At 42.1% G+C, this 17,722-nt stretch overlaps 2 protein-coding genes across 11 annotated transcripts in view; one reads left to right on the top strand and one right to left on the bottom strand.

The window, feature by feature from the left end:
* CNOT9 (CCR4-NOT transcription complex subunit 9) overlaps positions 1–4,920 on the bottom strand; it is a 30,207-nt gene extending 25,287 nt beyond the window's left edge. For 2 of the 3 annotated variants that reach the window (XM_007966279.3, XM_007966281.3), the window contains exon 1: positions 4,524–4,920. In XM_007966279.3, coding sequence (XP_007964470.1) covers positions 4,524–4,547 — 24 coding nt within the window. In that variant the 5' untranslated portion in view covers positions 4,548–4,920. Of the gene's footprint in view, positions 1–4,067; positions 4,178–4,523 lie in introns of those variants that run through there. The other variant, XM_038001533.2, reaches the window with a different exon arrangement.
* A 218-nt stretch (positions 4,921–5,138) lies between these two features.
* Positions 5,139–17,722, top strand: part of USP37 (ubiquitin specific peptidase 37) — a 122,436-nt gene continuing 109,852 nt past the window's right edge. For 3 of the 8 annotated variants that reach the window (XM_038001534.2, XM_007966271.3, XM_007966267.3), the window contains exons 1-3: positions 5,139–5,333; positions 11,009–11,150; positions 15,077–15,300. In XM_038001534.2, coding sequence (XP_037857462.2) covers positions 15,145–15,300 — 156 coding nt within the window. In that variant the 5' untranslated portion in view covers positions 5,139–5,333; positions 11,009–11,150; positions 15,077–15,144. Of the gene's footprint in view, positions 5,334–5,362; positions 5,485–11,008; positions 11,151–12,937; positions 12,998–15,076; positions 15,301–17,722 lie in introns of those variants that run through there. The other 5 variants (XM_007966274.3, XM_007966273.3, XM_007966268.3 and 2 more) reach the window with 4 other exon arrangements.

The following is a 17,722-nucleotide window of genomic DNA, read 5'->3' as shown; positions in this document are numbered from 1 at the left end:
ACAGGTGCATGCCACGACACCACGCTAATTTTTGTATTTTCAGCAGAGACAGGATTCACCACGATGGCCAGGCTGGTCTAGAACTCCTGACCTCATGATCCACCTGCCTTGGCCTGCCAAAGTGCTGGGATGACAGGCATGAGCCACCGTGCCCAGCCCAGAATGTATTTTTTCAAAATAACTTTTCAAAAATGAAAGTGAGTAAGCAAAGATAAGTTAGGCAATTTGCCTAAAGCTTCATCAGGAGACTCGGGAGGAGAAAGTGAATTAGATCCTTTAGAGTGCAGTGTTTTTTCTACTTGCCAAAGAGGAAGGCATCTGGGAGTCCATGACAGCTTCAATAAAAAGATGTAAAATAACTAATGATGCTGCTGGTTAGGTGGAAAGTGAGAGAAAGACAAGTGTTTGGGGATGCTAGAATTGTCGGTGGAAATCAGAGGGAAATTAAAAACAAAACAAAAACACATCTCCTTAAAGGCTTACCTCTGGTTGTTTTACAAGCATAATATCCATTATAGAATACCTATGGCATGCAAAGATTTGTAGGTTTCTTTTTTTTCCCCTTTGAGACGGGGTCTCACTATGTTGCCTAGGCTGAAGTGCGGTAGCACGATCATGGCTCACTGCAGCCTGGAAAATTTTCAAACATATTTTGTAGAGATAGGTTCCTACTGTGTTGCCAAGGCTGGTCTTGAACTCCTGGCCTCAAGTGATCCTCCTGCCTTGGCCTCCCAAAGTGCTGGAATTATAGGTGTGAGCCTTTAATTTGAGAATTAAATTCCCAAAGCTGAAGTCTGAGAACAAATCACATATCAGTGAGTGAACCTAGCCAACCACTGAGCATTTTGTTATTCTTTCTTTTTTTTTTTCTTTTAAAGATGGAGTCTTGCTTGTCTCCCAGGCTGGAGTGCAATGGCGTGATTTTGGCTCACTGCAACCTCTGCATCCTGGGTTCAATCGATTCTCCTTCCTCAGCCTCGTGAGTAGCTAGGATTACAGAAGCCCGCCACCACGCCCAGCTAATTTTTGTATTTTTAGTAGAGACGAAGTTTCACCATGTTGGCCAGGCTGGTCTCGAACTCCTGACCTCAGGTGATCCACCCGTCTTGGCCTCCCAAAGTGCTGGGATTACAGGCGTGAGCCACAGTGCCTGGCCGCATTCTGTTATTCTTATTTAATCTTTAGAATAATCCTGTGTGGTATTTCTGTCCTTATTTATCAGAGGAGACAAAAAAAGAAATTATGCTCAATGGTGGCAGTAATGAATATATGAAGATGTTAGAATGTATTCCATCAAGAATGACAACAGCAAGGCTGGGCGCAGTGGCTCATGCCTGTAATCCCAGCACTTTGGGAGGCTGAGGCGGGCAGATCACCTGAGGTCAGGAGTTCGAGACCAGGCTGACCAACATGAAGAAACCCCGTCTCTACTAAAAATACAAAAAAAAAAAAAGAAAAATTAGCCGGGTGTGGTGGCTAATGCCTGTATAATCCCAGCTAGTTGGGAGGTTGAGGCAGGAGAATCGCTTGAACCCAGGAGGCGGAGGTTGCTGTGAGTTCAGATCTTGCTATTGCACTCCAGCCTGGGCAATAAGAGTGAAACTCCATCTCAAAAGAAAAAAAAAAAAGAATCACAACAGCCTACTACACTAAACATTTCTAGCATACTACTACTCAAGAGTCAAAATTTAAGATACTTCCCATACTATCTCAAGTTTTCCTTCTACTGAATAATATCCTGCATTTACATGTGACTACATTCTCTCTCTCTTTTTAATAGACAAGGTCTTGCTATGTTGCTCAGGCTAGAGTCCAGTGGCCATTCACAGGTGCCTTCATAGCACACAGTAGCCTGGGACTCCTGGGCTGAAGTGATCCTCCCTCCTTAGCCTCCCAAGTAGCTGGGACTATGGGTACACAACACCTGGCTTACATTCTCATTTGGCAGTACTTTGTATCTCCCTAGCTGAAATGATGATTTACCTACTATTTAAAAAAAGAGATAAAGGCACAGATATACACTTTCATTGTTAGGCAGAAAGTAAGCATCTTCTGAAGTGGCTTTGATTATTCTGGGGACTGTTGCATGCATTAATTATGCTTCTCAAATTCCAGTGAGTGATATGTATCATTACTGTCCCTTTACCCAGATCAGAATAGTGCAGTTTGGTTCAATGGAAGGCATGAAGAATTGAGAATGAGGTGGTTCAACTTTTTATGTTTTAGTTTCCTCACTAGCTAAATATATCCTAGTGAATGAGTGGTATCAAGGAATTTGTCAGAACTGCTATGAGGTCCAAACATCATAAGCGAAAGTGCATCTAAAAGTTCAAATTTTAAAATTAATGTAAGGCATTGAAAATTTGAAGAAACATGTATTGAGTACTTATAAGTAATGTACTACAGCTTTAATGGTTATTTAAAAGATGCATTAGAGAGCGACAGAAAATAAAAGGAATAGCTACAGAGTTTGGGAAGGCACAGGGAAAGAGTGGCTCAGTATCAAAGCTAAAATTCTGGAGAACACACAATCAGATTTTGAGAGATGGACAAGTCAACCTTGGAATAATTTCCCTTATTGGGGCCGGGCGCGGTGGCTCAAGCCTGTAATCCCAGCACTTTGGGAGGCCGAGACGGGCGGATCACGAGGTCAGGAGATGGAGACCATCCTGGCTAACATGGTGAAACTCCGTCTCTACTAAAAAATTCAAAAAATTAGCCGGGCGAGGTGGCGGGCGCCTGTAGTTCCAGCTACTCGGGAAGCTGAGGCAGGAGAATGGCGTAAACCCGGGGGGCGGAGCTTGCAGTGAGCCGAGATCCGGCCACTGCACTCCAGCCTGGGCAACAAAGCGAGACTCTGTCTCAGAAAAAAAAAAAAAAGGAATAATTTCCCTTATTTAACCTGTCTTTCCCTTAATAGCAGCACATTCATCTTTCAACTTGCGTTTCCCCACCTTACATATACAATTTGGGAGAAAGAACAAAAAAGCTAGGGGAATTGCAACGACCTAATTGAGGTATAAAAGATACTCTCTACACTTAATAGTTATAAACACTTAGAAACATTATGATAGGAGGCAGAGATACCAACAGCACTGGGAATGACGATGGAGATCAAATCTCAAAAAGCAGTTTTCTATAGCTTAGTCACACTTGGCTCAATTTTTCACTTTTTGTACTTAAAGGCATGGCAATTTTTGGTGCTTTATTTAGTAATTACGTCATTTTGCCTGATAATACAATTTCAGTACATCCCTTTCCTTAAATCATTTCCCTTTGGTTAAACAGAAAAAGCAGAATTGGTCTTCGGGCAGGTGTGCTCAAATCAAATGATCTCCTTTCACCATCACGGCTGTGTTCTTTCAGTGGTCACCTTCCCTTCAATATTCTTTCATGCAGCAAAGTATCTCAGTCTTTATCTTGTACTAGGAACTGTCCTGGCACCGGGGAAACCATGTCAACAGGGCCCACATGATCCCTGTCCCTGCCTTCAAGGAGACAGACAACAAACAAGCGAATACAATAATTACACAGGGAGCAGGGCTGTAAAGGGTACTCTACTAAAGTTAGAAGCTGCGGAACTAATTTGAAGAGGATAGTCAGGGAAGGCCACTCAGACAGATTTAGGCAGAGACCTGAAGAAAGACGGATTTGGATAAACAGTTTAAGGAGAGGAAGGAGAGTTCAAGGAAGAGGTACCAATTACACTCATGCTGTGTGTGTAAAGGAGGAGGGATAAGAAGAACATTCACTCTAGGCATAGAGACCACAAAGTGCATGTTGGAGAAGAAAAGCGCGTTGCATTGGGTTAGGTGGCCAGTGTAGCTGAAGCTTGAGGAGGAGACATAAAACGAGATTATAAACGTGGGTTAAGGACCACATCATACAGGGCCTTTGTAGGCTATGGCAAGGAGTCTAGATTTTATTTAAATGCCAAGAGAAGTAGGATTACTTCAGACAGCTGAATTACACTTTCTTTTCTGTTAAAAGATCACGCGGGTAAAACGAGATGTGTCGAGGAAAGTTTTAAACGCAGAGAACCTAAGTCAGATGCAAAAATTACGCACTTTTTCGGGCCTCAGGTTTTCCATAAGTAAAGCAAGTGGTTTGAACTAGAAGCCATTTCCTTCCCGCTGCGACGCGGTGAGTTCTGAGAGCGCGAGCCGCATCAGATTGACCATGGAATTCCCCTCATCGACGCCGGCGCCCAGAACACAACTGGCGCCCTGAAACTGTTGGTCTGCTCAATAAATCAATGAATGGCCTGCTACGGGCGCGGGACCAGGCCCTGGCGCCCGCAAAGAACGCGATGGGTCGCGCAGGAGGCCGCGAGAGGCGTCCGGCGAGGAAATACGGGCCGGCTCCACCACAACCAAAGAGTGCAGAGGAAGGGAATCGGGGCCTCGTAGGTTGAGTACAGAAAAAATCAGACTAGGGACCCGACACCGGGAACTAAGAGAGAAGGCCGAAACGTGGGTCTGAGGAAGGATTCTGGTTCCAGGCCTGGGGACCCAGCCACTCACCGCAGCCGTCGCCAGGCTGTGCATGTTGTGAGCGGCCGCCGCTCTCCTTCCACAGCCGGACGCGTCCGACCCGCGTCCCCGCTTCAGCACCCCTGCCGCGGAAAATAATGAGCCGCCGTAGCCGCCATCCGCCTCCGGCTCGCTCCGCCCCCTTCGCGGCCCTCTGACCTCTCACCCCTGACCCCACCCACACATCCTCTTCCCGCCTCCAGGCCCTCGGCCTAGTTAACAGTCCCAGAGTATGGCCTTTGCCCCTTAAGATTTAGGATCGGAAGGACGTCCACGACCACTAGTCCCCGCAACTCCTGGCTTTCAGCAGATTTTTCCAGAGAGCGGCATGAACTCTGACCCTCCTCCAAAGGCCAGTGAACGGCGGGAAAAGATGGACAGTCCCGGGAAGACAACTATTGCGCATGCCCGACTGGGCTGCGTAGGAGGGAAATGGTTGGGGGGGGGTTTCGAAATCGGGTGAAGCGGAAAGTGCGCGTGCGTACTATAGTCACGGCTGGGGCGGGGCTGCCCGGTCTAGGCCGCTCTAGGTGCTGGGGGGCGGGGCGAGGGCGTGTGAGGGGCGGGGTTTTTGGCTGGCGCGCACGCGCCTGTCTGGTCGCGTAGAGTGTGCGTGCGTGCGTGCGTGTTTGCGTGTGGTCACAGTTCCCGCCATCAGCCGCTCTCCCTGACTAGGGGTAGCTAGCGGCCTCCCTCTTTTGGGTTCGGTATCCCTACTTCCATTACCCCCGGCTCCTTCCTCTCCGCGCGGGCTCCGTGCTTTCCGCGGGTCTGTCTGAGGGCTCCGGACCCTCGGCGCAGGTAAGGCGGGCCGGGGTAGCTTCTCAATTGAGCCGTTTTCCCTAGCACCCCCTCCCTCTGCGATCCGCCCACTCGGCGTTCACTCTTCTGGAGTTCGCCCTGCTGCTACTGAGCCCGCCCACAACCCCTCGACGCACCCCTAGCCTCACAGGTACTACCTTTGGGTGCATTGCCCCGGCTTTCCCCTCTCCTTTGACTTGGTCTCCACTGCCACTCTCTCCCTCCGAAACTCAAATCTGGCCCCTTTTCTCTGGGGCTGTTGTCCGCCACTTACCTTCTAACAGGGCCTGCTGTCTCTTCAGGTGACTTTCGTTACGGCACATCCTTCAGGCCTTGGACATGATACTCATTCACTCTCTTGACCATTTTCACCTTCCTCTTGACCAGTCCTCACTGCAAAACATGAATTGTATTTTTGTTGTGCATTTCCTTGCTCCCATTTCTGGCCGCCAGATCAGGTAGTTAGATGTAACTATTTTAAGTCATGATCCATGAAAGGAAATGATGATTGATGACAAAGTCCTGTGTCCTGGAGAGTTGTCGTAAAGTGGTTTTGGGGTAGTCCTCTCAAAATTTCAGCTCTGTATAAATTCCTTTATTGAGGTGGCAATTCCTGACAAGTGTCTAACTGGAAGAGATATCTGAGAGGTAATGTCAAGCAGGCAGTTGGATATAGTGGGTTGGAGATCTTAGGAGAGTTCTGGGCTGGATACGTAAATGTGTGCGGTATGTTTATGTGTATGTCATCTGCCATATTGATAGTAATTGAAGCCATGGATGTGGATGAAATTGCCTAAAAAGAGTATAGTGGTATAAAATAAAGGCGCCTAGGATGGAGCATTGAGGGATTCCTGATGTTTAATAACCGGTAGAGGAGGATGCGTCTTGCAAACCATGAAAGAAGTCATCAGTAGTGTTGCATTCTGCTGAAAGGTAAAATGCAAGGAAAACTGAAAAACCCAGTGATATAAAAGTAATCGCTTGTTTTAAAGATGTTTGATGAAGTAAAATGAATATTTGGGTTCAGTCCTGGGTCCTCTTCTTTTACTCTTGTATTCCTCCCTAAGCGTTAAATTTGATCTGTATATTGATGACTTAAAAATTGTTATTTCCAGCCTATTCCCTTTGTTTTCAGCTCCACATCTAGATAGCCAGCTGTCTGCTTGACATCTCAACTTGATTTTTTTCTTTTTTCTTATTTATTTATTTATTTATTTATTTATTTTTATTTTTATTTTTTTGAGGCAGAGTCTCGCCCTGTCGCCCAGGCTGGAGTGCAGTGGCCAGATCTCAGCTCACTGCAAGCTCCGCCTCCCGGGTTTACACCATTCTCCTGCCTCAGCCTCCCGAGTAGCTGGGACTACAGGCGCTCGCCACCGCGCCCGGCTAGTTTTTTGTATTTTTTAGTAGAGACGGGGTTTCACCGGGTTAGCCAGGATGGTCTCGATCTCCAGACCTCGTGATCCACCCGTCTCGGCCTCCCAAAGTGCTGGGATTACAGGCTTGAGCCACCGCGCCCGGCCAACTTGATTTTTTTCTTAGGAGTTTCAGATGCAACACAGACAAATCCAAAGCCTTGATCTTTCTCTCCGTATCCAAATTCTTTTTTCTCCAGTGTCCCATTTTATTAAGTGGCATATGACACAGGCTACACGCTTGGGAGGCATTCTTGACTTCTACTCTCCAAGTTCTATCTATTCTACTTCCAATATATGTCTTGCATCTTTTTCTGTACATTTTCACTATCACTTTTGTAGTTTAAGCCACAGTCCTTTTTCACCTGGACTTGATTGCCTTGGCTTCCGGTATTATCATCTGTAAAATGGAAATAGTAATTTTCAGCCTATTGGATTGTTATGAGGATTAAATGAGATAACCATGATAAGCACTTGGCACAGAGTAAATGGCCAGTAAGCATTAATTGTTATTGTAATTGTTATAAGCTGATCAACTTCAATACTCTTCTATTTGGTTACCTTATTTTCTTCTGTTCTTGCTCTTAGTCACTTTCCCAAAACCCAAACAAACCATATATGACTTCTCCATTCAGTAGTAATGTATTTATTTGCTTAAAACCTTTTGGTGGATTTCCCCCTGCTAAGTGCTTGTTACATTTAGGATAAAATTCGGAATCCTTACTGTGGTTCACAAGACTGCATACCTGGTTCTTGCCTGCTTCACTAACTTTTATCTTCCTCCTCTCCTTCACTAAACTCTAGCCACATTGATTTTAATTTCCCTAGTCACATCAAGTTATTTTACAATTCAAGGCCTTTAGGGATGCTGTTTGCCTGAATTGTTCCAGCACCACCATCTACCAGTCATCTCCTTCTGCAGTTTTCAACTTAAGTGATACCTTCTCAGAGAAGCCTTCTTGATGTTATCTGTCCTCTACCCCAAGTCTTAATCTTAAGTCTTATCATGCCATGTATCTTGCTTTATATCATTTCTCAGAACTTGTAATTATTATTGTTTTTTGAGACGGAGTTTCTGCTCTGTTGCCTAGGCTGGAGTACAATGGCATGATCTCAGCTCACTGCAACCTCTGCCCCCTAAATTCAAGTGATTCTCCTGCCTCAGCCTCCCAAGTACCCGGGATTATAGGCACCTGCCACCACATCCAGCTAATTTTTGTATTTCTAGTAGAGACGAGGTTTCACCATGTTGGCCAGGCTGGTCTTGAACTCTTGACCTCAGGTGATCCACCTGCCTCAGCCTCCTAAAGTGCTGGGATTACAGTTGTGAGCCACTGCACCCAGCCCAGAACTTGTAATTATATATTTACGTGTGTGATTATCTGAAGTCTGTCTCCTATTAGAATATAAGCTAGTGACCACTTCATTTTTATTTCTCAATAATTTGTTAAATAAGCTGGAAGTTGCTGTAAGAACCATCGTGTCTTTTGGAAGCACAAGCTTGCTAATATTCTTGTCATCTCATGACAAACCACATGACGGAAAACAAAGGGTTTTTCAGCTTTGGATACTTTTACCCATTTTTATATCATAAAACCATTCAGATTTTAAACTTTTTGAATTGGAGACAAACTTTAGGTCAATTTTCCACTTTCAGTAACAAAACTAATTTTATCTCCTTTGTCCATTTGCTTTATGGATCTTTTTTAAGGAAAGAAAGCCTTCAAAAATCAGAGTAGTGGTTTGTATATTTTAACAACAGGTTAATCTTTAAGACCAATAAAGATGAGATTTCCATAAATAAAGCAAAATTCCTCATTTAAGTCAGTTGTTGGTGAATGACAAAATATTAAAATACGGCCAGCCGCATTGGCTCATGTCAGTAATCCCAGCACTGTGGGAGGCCAAGGTGGACGGATTGCTTGATCCCTGGAGTTTGATACCAACTTGGGCAACATGGCAAAACCCCATGTCTGTAAAAAAAATACAAAAATTAGCTGGGTTTGGTGGCATGTGCCTGTGGTCCCAGCTACTTGGGAGGCTAAGGTGGGAGCATTGCTTCAGCCTAGGAGGTGGAGGTTGCAGTGAACCAAGATGGCACCACTGTATTCCAGCCTGGGTGACAGAATGAGGTTCTGTGTCGAATTAAAAAAAAAAAAAAAGAAAATATTAAAATATAATAATTTTTGTATGTGTAGAACAGGACTTGTGTTGAAAAATAGGGAATTTAAAATGGAGATATATGAATACCAAACACAAGTATTTGGATTTATTTTCTAGGTAGTGATGAGCTATTTAGTTTGGGAAGGTCCTAACATCAATGGCAACCATTTAGCACTTACCAAGTGTTTGTTATTTTGTTGGAATATACAATTAGAGTACACAAGTTCTGTGTGTTACCTCCCTGTCCCCTTCCCCACTTCTACCCCTCACTCCCACCTTAGGGAGAAAGTTAAGAAGATACCTAGTGCATAGTTTAGTTGAAAAGTGGTAAAAAGTGTAGTTCTTTAGAAAGGATGTTACAATGTAAAGGATTTGCTGGAGGTGAAACCCCAAGAGCTGAGACTGGAAAGGGAAGGGGTTGCCATAATTCACTGATGAGGATGAACTGTGGTCGTAGTTAAAAATGTAGGTTCTGGCATTAGACATAGCTTTGTTTCTCACTGACTTATTTATAAATTATGTAATGTCTCTAAACCTCAGTTTCCTCATCTGTGAAATAGAGATAATATCCCTATTGCTTAGGATTATTGTAAAAATTAAATGAGATAATGCATGCATTACATTTAGCACTGCTGGGTAAATGTTGCATAATAAATATTGGGTTGCATAATAAATACTAGGTGGGATGATGGCATAGCGATGAGTTCCTGAATTAGAGTAGTAGCTATTGAAAATCTGGGATTTGAGTAGATAAGAGTGAGGATAAAGCTGATGCTAAGATTTCTTGCCTGAATGATGGTAGAAAGACAAAAGTAGGGAAGTCTGAGAGCTTTTTTTTTTCTTTTGAGACGGAGTCTTGCTCCTTCACCCAGGCTGGAGTGTAATGGCGTGATCTTGGCTCACTGCAACCTTCGCCTCCCAGGTTCAAACGACTCTCCTGCCTTAGCCTTCCAAGTAGCTGGGACTACAGGTGTGTGTCACCACACCCAGCTAAATTTTGTATTTTTAGTGAGAACACATTGTGATCTCAGTGTGTTCAAGATCACATTGGCCAGGCTGGTCTCGAACTCTTGACCTCAGGGGATCTGCCTGTCTCTGCCTCCCAAAGTGCTGGGATTACAGGTGTGAGCCACAGAGCCTGGCCTCTAGGAGCTTCTTAATGAAGTCATGGACTGTATCATCTTCACATCTATAAGCCTACCAGAGTGTCTTGAAAGTGCAGTAGCTTAATAAATGATTGTTTACTAAATGAACAAAGGAGTTTAAAGTTGATGTTGTAGTATTCAGATAGGCAGTGAGAGATGTGCTGGTAGAACTTCAGAGAAAGTTCAGGCCTAGTGAGACCTAATTTGAGAAACAATGTTAGCTTTGAAAGAAAAGTGAAAGCACTAAGTTTACCCACCTTTTGAAATAGTATCAACATGTTATAGAAGTTTTAAGACTTAAGACATTATTATGTAACAATGTTTATAAAGTGAACAAAGGACGTATTCTTTGTCACTGACTTCTTGGTTTCAAAATGTAGCAAGAATGAATAAACCAAGATACAAGTTGAACAAGGTGCAGGCTCATCCTGTAATCCTTCATTATGCACAGCAGATAAGTTCCTGAAGTTCCGTTGATCTTTTATGTGTGTCTCTGTGTGTCGTGCATCATATTTTAAATATTTTCATTAAGGTAATCTGTAGTTTTTAAATAACCAAGAAGTTAGTCTTTGTTCTGTAAATGATCACTTTACTTTTTTTTTGAGATAGAGTTTTGCTCTTGTTGCCCACGCTGGAGTGCAATGGTGTGATCTCAGTTCACTGCAACCTCCACCTCCTGGGTTCAAGTGATTATCCTGCCTCAGCCTCCTGAGTAGCTGGGATTACAGACATGTGCCACCACGCCCAGCTAATTTTGTACTTTTGGTAGAGATGGGGTTTCTCCATGTTGGTCAGGCTGGTCTCGAACTCCCGACCTCGGGTGATCGGCCCGCCTCCGCCTCTCAAAGTGCTGGGATTACAGGCGTGAGCCACTGTGCCCGGCCCACTTTCCTTTAAGTATTAATTTTGTATATTGGATTCTTTTTAAAAAGCACATTTTTATTTTCTTTAGCTGGGGTTGATGGCTTCTGGAGAACTGGCATAGCTGCAGAATATGAGTAGCGTCCCAAGAAGAGTGCTTTGCCTTTGGCACAAGGATCAGAATAAGGGTGAATTGCTATTACATAGAGTTTTTCGGTAAAAGTCACTGAAAAGTAAGTAACGTTTTTGTTTTGGATATATGTTTCAAAGAGCATGCAATCTGGCAGGAATTGACAGTTTTGTGTTTGTTTTGTAGTAATAGTTTTGTGCTTTGGTCATGCTTTCTTTACTACAGAATGTTCTCTGGATTAAGGATGTTTTTCAAAGCAGTACCTAAAATGTGAGCACTTAAATAAATGTACAGGGCATAGAAACATTTTTGCCAATATTATTGCTTGAGCTTTCATGGAATGCTGAAAGTTGAACAGTAATTTTAATAATTGTGAAGATATTTAGAGAAAGAATCTCTGGGCATATTTAAAGCATAATTCATTTTAATTATCTTTTGTCTTCTTAATTTTTTGCTTTAATAAGACAATTACCATTACCGAGTTTAAGGAAACCTTGTCTTTGTCTTAGGTTCATAGAAAGTTTAACTGTTACTGGATCATGCTTCATGCTGAAAAAGAAACTTAGTTTTTTACTCTTAACCAAGTAGAGCAAGCCCTGATAATATAATGAATGAGCAAATGTAGCTGTCAATTCATTTAGTGCAAAAGCAGGTAATGGACTAAATTGAGGCATTATGAAAAAGCTTATTATATTGGTTCTGCCAATTTTATTTCCTACATCTTTTATATAAAGCTTTTTAAAGAGGGTAATGTCTAAATTGAGTCTTGATTTTAGAGCCAGGAGAAGAAATTAAGGAGGGTTGGGGATGGGGAGAACACGTAGAAATCCTCTAGATATGACCTCTGTGTGTGCAAAGGTGTAGTGGCATGAGAACATATAGATTTTTGAGGAAATTATAAGTAATTCAGAAGACTGGATTTGGGGGTTTTATTGGGAAGAGACAGGTATGCAGGGCCTGGCCTCTATGTCATGTTAGTGAGTTTAGATTTTATTGTGAGAACAAGTGGAGAGCTATTGAATGATATTAAGCAAGAGAGGGATATGATTTGATCTGCAGTTCATTATAAGGCTGTCTGAAAGGTGTAGGTAGGTAGAATTTTTTTTTTTTTTTTTCTGACACAGAGTCTTCGCTCTGTCACCCAGGTTGGAGTTCAGTGGTATGATCTTGGCTCACTGCAGCCTCTGCCTCCCGGATTCCAGCGATTCTTTTGCCTCAGTCTCCTAAGTAGCTGGAATTACAGGCATGCGCCACCGTGCCTGGCTAAATTTTTGTGTTTTTGGTAGAGACAGGGTTTCACCATGTTGGCCAGGCTGGTCTTGAACTCCTGACCTCAGGTGATCCACCCACCTCGGCCTTGCAAAGTGCTGGGATTACAAGCGTGAGCCACAGCTTCCGATCTGTGGAGGTAGAATTGATGGGACTCTACTGACTTTCCATCTCTAATCCAATACCTGTAATTATCAAGAAAGAAGCTAAAGACCAGTGTCCTGTTTCTGGCATGGGAAACTGGAGTAGGAGAGTGATGTATTCTTTGCAGCACTGAGTGGTGGGTGGAAAAAAGTCTCAAGGATGTATCCAACAATGAAGTCACAAATATAATTGCAAAAAAAGTATTACAGATATACATTGCTGGCCCAAGTTTCTGTAGCTCTGTAGCATTACTAGTTTGAGCAAAATGTCATGTTAACAGACAGTTCTATAAATATTTATGGACTTTATTACTTTGATGAATTCATATTACCCAGCACATTATACTAATATCTAAATCTGGCCATAGTAGGCACATAAAAATTTTTAATGAGATGAGTGAATAATAATAGAGTACTTATGATACTTAACACCTTAAAACTATCGAAAGTGTTTTCATATCTCTTCTTTTATCTTCAGTTAATTGCCATACAGTAATCAGAGACCTCCAACTAGGGGCCCCCAAACTGTATCCTGCCTGTAAGTGAGTTTTGTTTGATTTGTAGCTGTTAAAAATAAATTTGAATTAATTGCCAAAAATTAAAAATGGACAGTTTTACATAAACGTTTGGATGGCTTTATTTTCTTGAAAAGTTAGATGGTCTGGCAATGCTAGGTTCACTATTTCTACATGGTAATAATTGGCTAGATTGGGTAGCAGTTGTTCAAATTTTGCCTGCTTAAGTCATTTCTGTCCCCTGCTAGCCCCTATAGATAGCTGAGTTAGTGACTCCTGTTAACATTGTATTTATTGAGGTCTTTGGAGAAGGAGGTATTATTGACATGGAATAAATTCAGAAAACAGACATTAATTCCGTTAATATTAATAACTGCTGTCTGCTGAGTGCCTAGTATGTGTTATTTCATTCTACAACACTACAGCATTTGCTATTCCTATTTTGTGGTTGAGAAAACTTATGGTTAAAGAAGGTAAGTTACAAATTAGTAAGTGATAGGGCTGGCTGGCTGCAGATTTCTAGACCTAGCATCATTTTCCTTTATATACTGGCCTTTCTAGCTTTTCTAGTTGAGCTGTTTAGGCAAAGGTAATGTTTAATTGTGTTTAAATTATTAAATTATAAGCAAGAATCCACTTTAGAAGTAGTGTTTTTAAAGGTTTGAAATAGTATAAAATTTGATTTAGCAATTTTAGATGATTGCATGTTTATATAACACTGATAACATTCTCTGCTATAACTGTAATTTTATTTACTTGCTGACTTTTGCAAAAGCTAATTTGAAGAGTTTTGCACATCCCATTATTGCTGTAAGTTTAAGTTTTTTGTGTTTTTTTGTTTGTTTTGAGACAGGGTCTCACTCTGTCACCTAGGCTGGAGTTGAGTGGTGGGATCATGGCTCACTGCAGCCTTGACTTCCCTGGCTCAGGTGATCCTCCCATCTCAGCCTCTGGAGTAGTCAGGACTGTAGGAGCACATGACCATGCCAGGCTAATTTTTTGGTATTTTTTGTAGAGATGAGGTTTTTGCCGTGTTGCTCAAGCAATCTGCCCACCTCATCCTTCCAAAATTCTAGGATTACAGGCATGAGCCGCTGTGCCCGGCCATTTTTTCTTTTTGGTTTTCAAATATTGCCTGACAAGCACCCAGCCATTTTTAAGTATTAAAAGGAAACCTGAATATTTGTCAAAGATAAAATTGGTAAAGATTCTTTCTAGGAATGGTAGTGTTAAATATAAATGGTAGGTGGTTCTTTGGAAGAGAGGTTTTTTGTTTGTTTTCTCTAGAGTTTAAATGATTTTCTCAAATATTGTAATTCTGGAGATTGAACTAACTTGGTTATTAAAAAAATTTTTTATTCATTTAATGTCTTCTGTATATATGGATATGCTTAGATTGCTCACTGTTAGAAGGAAGCGTTTGGTGATATACTTTGATGTTTTGGGAGGAACTCCATTCTAAGAAATGGAGTCAGAGGCCTGAATTTTGTTTTGTTTTGAGACGGTGTCTTCACTCTGTTTCCCAGGCTGGAGTGCAGTGGGGGTAATCATGGCTCACTGCAGCCTTGACCTCCTACGATCAAGTGATCCTCCCACCTCAGCCCCTCTAGAAGCTGAGACTATAGGCGTGTATCACCATGCCTGGCTAATTTTTTTTAAGTTTTTTTTTGTAGCGATAGAGCCTCCCTATGTTGCCCACACTGGTCTCAAATTCTCAGGCTTCAGCAGTCCTCCCACCTCAACCTCTCAAAGTTTTGGGATTACAGGCTGAGCCACCATGCCTGGCTTGAACACACTTTTTTTTTTTTTTTTTAACTTATATTTGGAAATCCAGACCCAATAGCTTTCATGAAGGAAGAGAATAACCAACACTTTAATGGTGAAGGCAATTGCTTTGAGAATGGGATCTTATTCCTGTTGACATGTCTTTAGTGGTAGCAGTATGGTTGTGAATGATACAAAATGTAGAATTGAGGCACCAATAAGCACAGTACTGGACACATGGCAAAGAAGGGAAAATGAAGGCACAGAAGAAATGCATGGTGGTTAGAAATTATTTTAATTACTAATAAGTTATAACTTATCTTATTTTTCTTCCTCAGAACCTGCCAGGTGAAGGTGCATTTTTGCTTTTTAATTTGGCTGGAAGCAATTTATTTTTAAAGAAAATATGTCTCCTCTGAAGATACATGGTCCTATCAGAATTCGAAGTATGCAGACTGGGATTACAAAGTGGAAAGAAGGATCCTTTGAAATCGTAGAAAAAGAGAATAAAGTCAGCCTAGTAGTTCACTATAATACTGGAGGAATTCCAAGGATATTTCAGGTATTACCAAATATTGATTTGGAATCGCTCTTGAAGCAGATCATTTAGTAAATAGCTATTGTGTGCTATAGTAAACATCACAGTAGCCCTCCTCCTGGATTAATATTTCTTGCTGCTTATTTCTAGATTAATATTTTTATATACATGTTTTATAAATTATTCAGCAGTATTGTTGTTGGTATATAATAAAAGCAGTAAGTAGTCACCATTATTGAAAATAAAACTTGTGGGAGGAAGCTGACAAGAGTTTGGATACTGTATATCTAAGCTATTTTTAAAACCACTTTAAGATAATTTTAGTTCATCCTTTTTTTCCCCTTAACATATATGATGATGGATTCATCACTATTTAGTGTTAGTTTTTAACAATTTATTAGTATTTTCTAAAAGCCAGTGTCTACTTCCTGAATAATCCTCCCAAATGTCATGGTATGAATCATTCAAGGATGATTATTCAAGGTTATCTTTACAGCTATTTTCTTCTAACTGTAAAGTTTTGAAGAATCTTCATTTTATCACTGCAAAAATTAATTTTCTTTTCACCGTTTTTTTGTTTTTTGAGACAGAGTCTTCCTCTGTCACCCAGGCTGGAATGCAGTGGCATGATCTCGGCTCACTGCAACGTCCACCTCCCGGGTTCGAGCGATTCTCCTGCCTCAGCCTCCTGAGTAGCTGGGATTACAGGTGTGGCCACCACTCCCGGCTAATTTTTTTTTGTAGTTTTAGTAGAGTTAGGGTTTCACCATGTTGGTCAGGCTGGTCTTGAACTCCTGTCCTCGTGATCTACCAAAGTTCTGGGATTACAGGTGTGAGCCACTGCACCCAGCCTGTTTTCACTTCTTTATTGCTTCTCTTATGCAACCAAGTTACTCATGTTGATAGGAGTTGAATTTAAGAGCATAATGTTTTACGTTTTTCTGCACTTTAAGATCATATATATTTTACATATATATATATATATATATATATATATTTTTTTTTTTGAAACAGAGTCTCCCTCTGTTGCCCAGGCTGGAGTGCAGTGGTGTGATCTCGGCTCACAGCAAGCTTTGCCTCCTAGGTTCACACCATCCTCCTGCCTCAGCTTCCCGAGTAGCTGGGACTACAGGCGCCTGCCACCATGCCTGGCTAATTTTTTGTATTTTTGGTAGAGATGGAGTTTCACCGTGTTAGCCAGGATGGTCTCGATCTCTTGACCTCGTGATCCGCCCACCTCGGTCCCCTAAAGTGCTGGGATTACAGCGGTGAGCCCCTGCGCCTGGCCAAGATCTTATATTTTTAAATTAGATTATACAAAAGTGTAATATCCGTTCTAAAATATTCTGTTGAAAAACTATATAACTTTATACTTGAGAACCTGATCTTAGATAAAATTTCTATTTGTCTCTGCTTTTGAATTGTAAAAATAGATTGCCTATGATTTCGTGTATCAAAAAGGTAGACTTAAATAAGATGGAGGTGGTGATGGAAATATAGTTTGTCACATGCATATATCTGCTAATTGATCGCCTCATCAAAGGAAAGGGTTTTTTGTAAATACAGACTCTTTTATTTTCAATCCTCAGCCCAGTTTGGCAGTGAGTAAATATTCAAATGTTTAACCAAACACAGATCTTTAGGAGCATGATGGTTTTACCTGTGACTTCAGCCTTATCTCAGTTCTAGATCAATTTACATTCAGCATTCATTTGTTAACCATGTACAGGTTACTGCTATGGCTATTGTGCTGAGGGATGGCTGGGCACGGTGGCTCATGCCTGTAATCCCAGCACTTTGGGAGGCTGTGGCAGGAGGATTGCTTGAGCCCAGGAGTCCAAGACCAGCCTGGGCAACATGGTGAGACCCTGTCTCTACAAAAAATAAAATCAGAAACAAATAACCAAGCATGGTGGCACATACCTGTAGTCCCAGCTACTTAGAAGGTTGAGGTGGGAAGATGGCTTGAGCCTGGGAGCTTGAGGCTGTAGTTGGCTGTGATTGTGCCACCACGCTCCAGCCTGGGTGACAAAGCAAGCTCCTGTCTGAAAAAGAAACAGGATGGTTGTAGGGTGGGGGTTGGTAAGAATACAGAGCTGAATGAGACATCATTTCCTTCAAACTTAAGAGTAACCGGATAGGCTGGGCATGATGGCTCACGCTTGTAATCCCAGCACTTTGGGAGGCCGAGGTGGGCAGATCACCTGAGGTCAGGAGTTCGAGACCAGCATGGCCAACATGGTGAAACCCTGTCTTTACTAAAAATACAAAAATTAGCAGGCATGGTCGTGGGCATCTGTATTCCCAGCTACTCAGGAGGCTGAGGGAGGAGAATAGCTTGAACCTGGGAGGTGGAGGTTGCAGTGAGCTGAAATCGCACCATTGCACTCCAGCCTGGGCAACAAGAGCGAAACTCCATCTCAAAAAAAGAGTAACCAGATACATT

The sequence above is a fragment of the Chlorocebus sabaeus genome, chromosome 10 (genome assembly GCF_047675955.1).
Source record: "Chlorocebus sabaeus isolate Y175 chromosome 10, mChlSab1.0.hap1, whole genome shotgun sequence".
NCBI classification, from domain to species: domain Eukaryota; kingdom Metazoa; phylum Chordata; class Mammalia; order Primates; family Cercopithecidae; genus Chlorocebus; species Chlorocebus sabaeus.
This window is presented reverse-complemented; position numbering and strand designations above follow the sequence as displayed.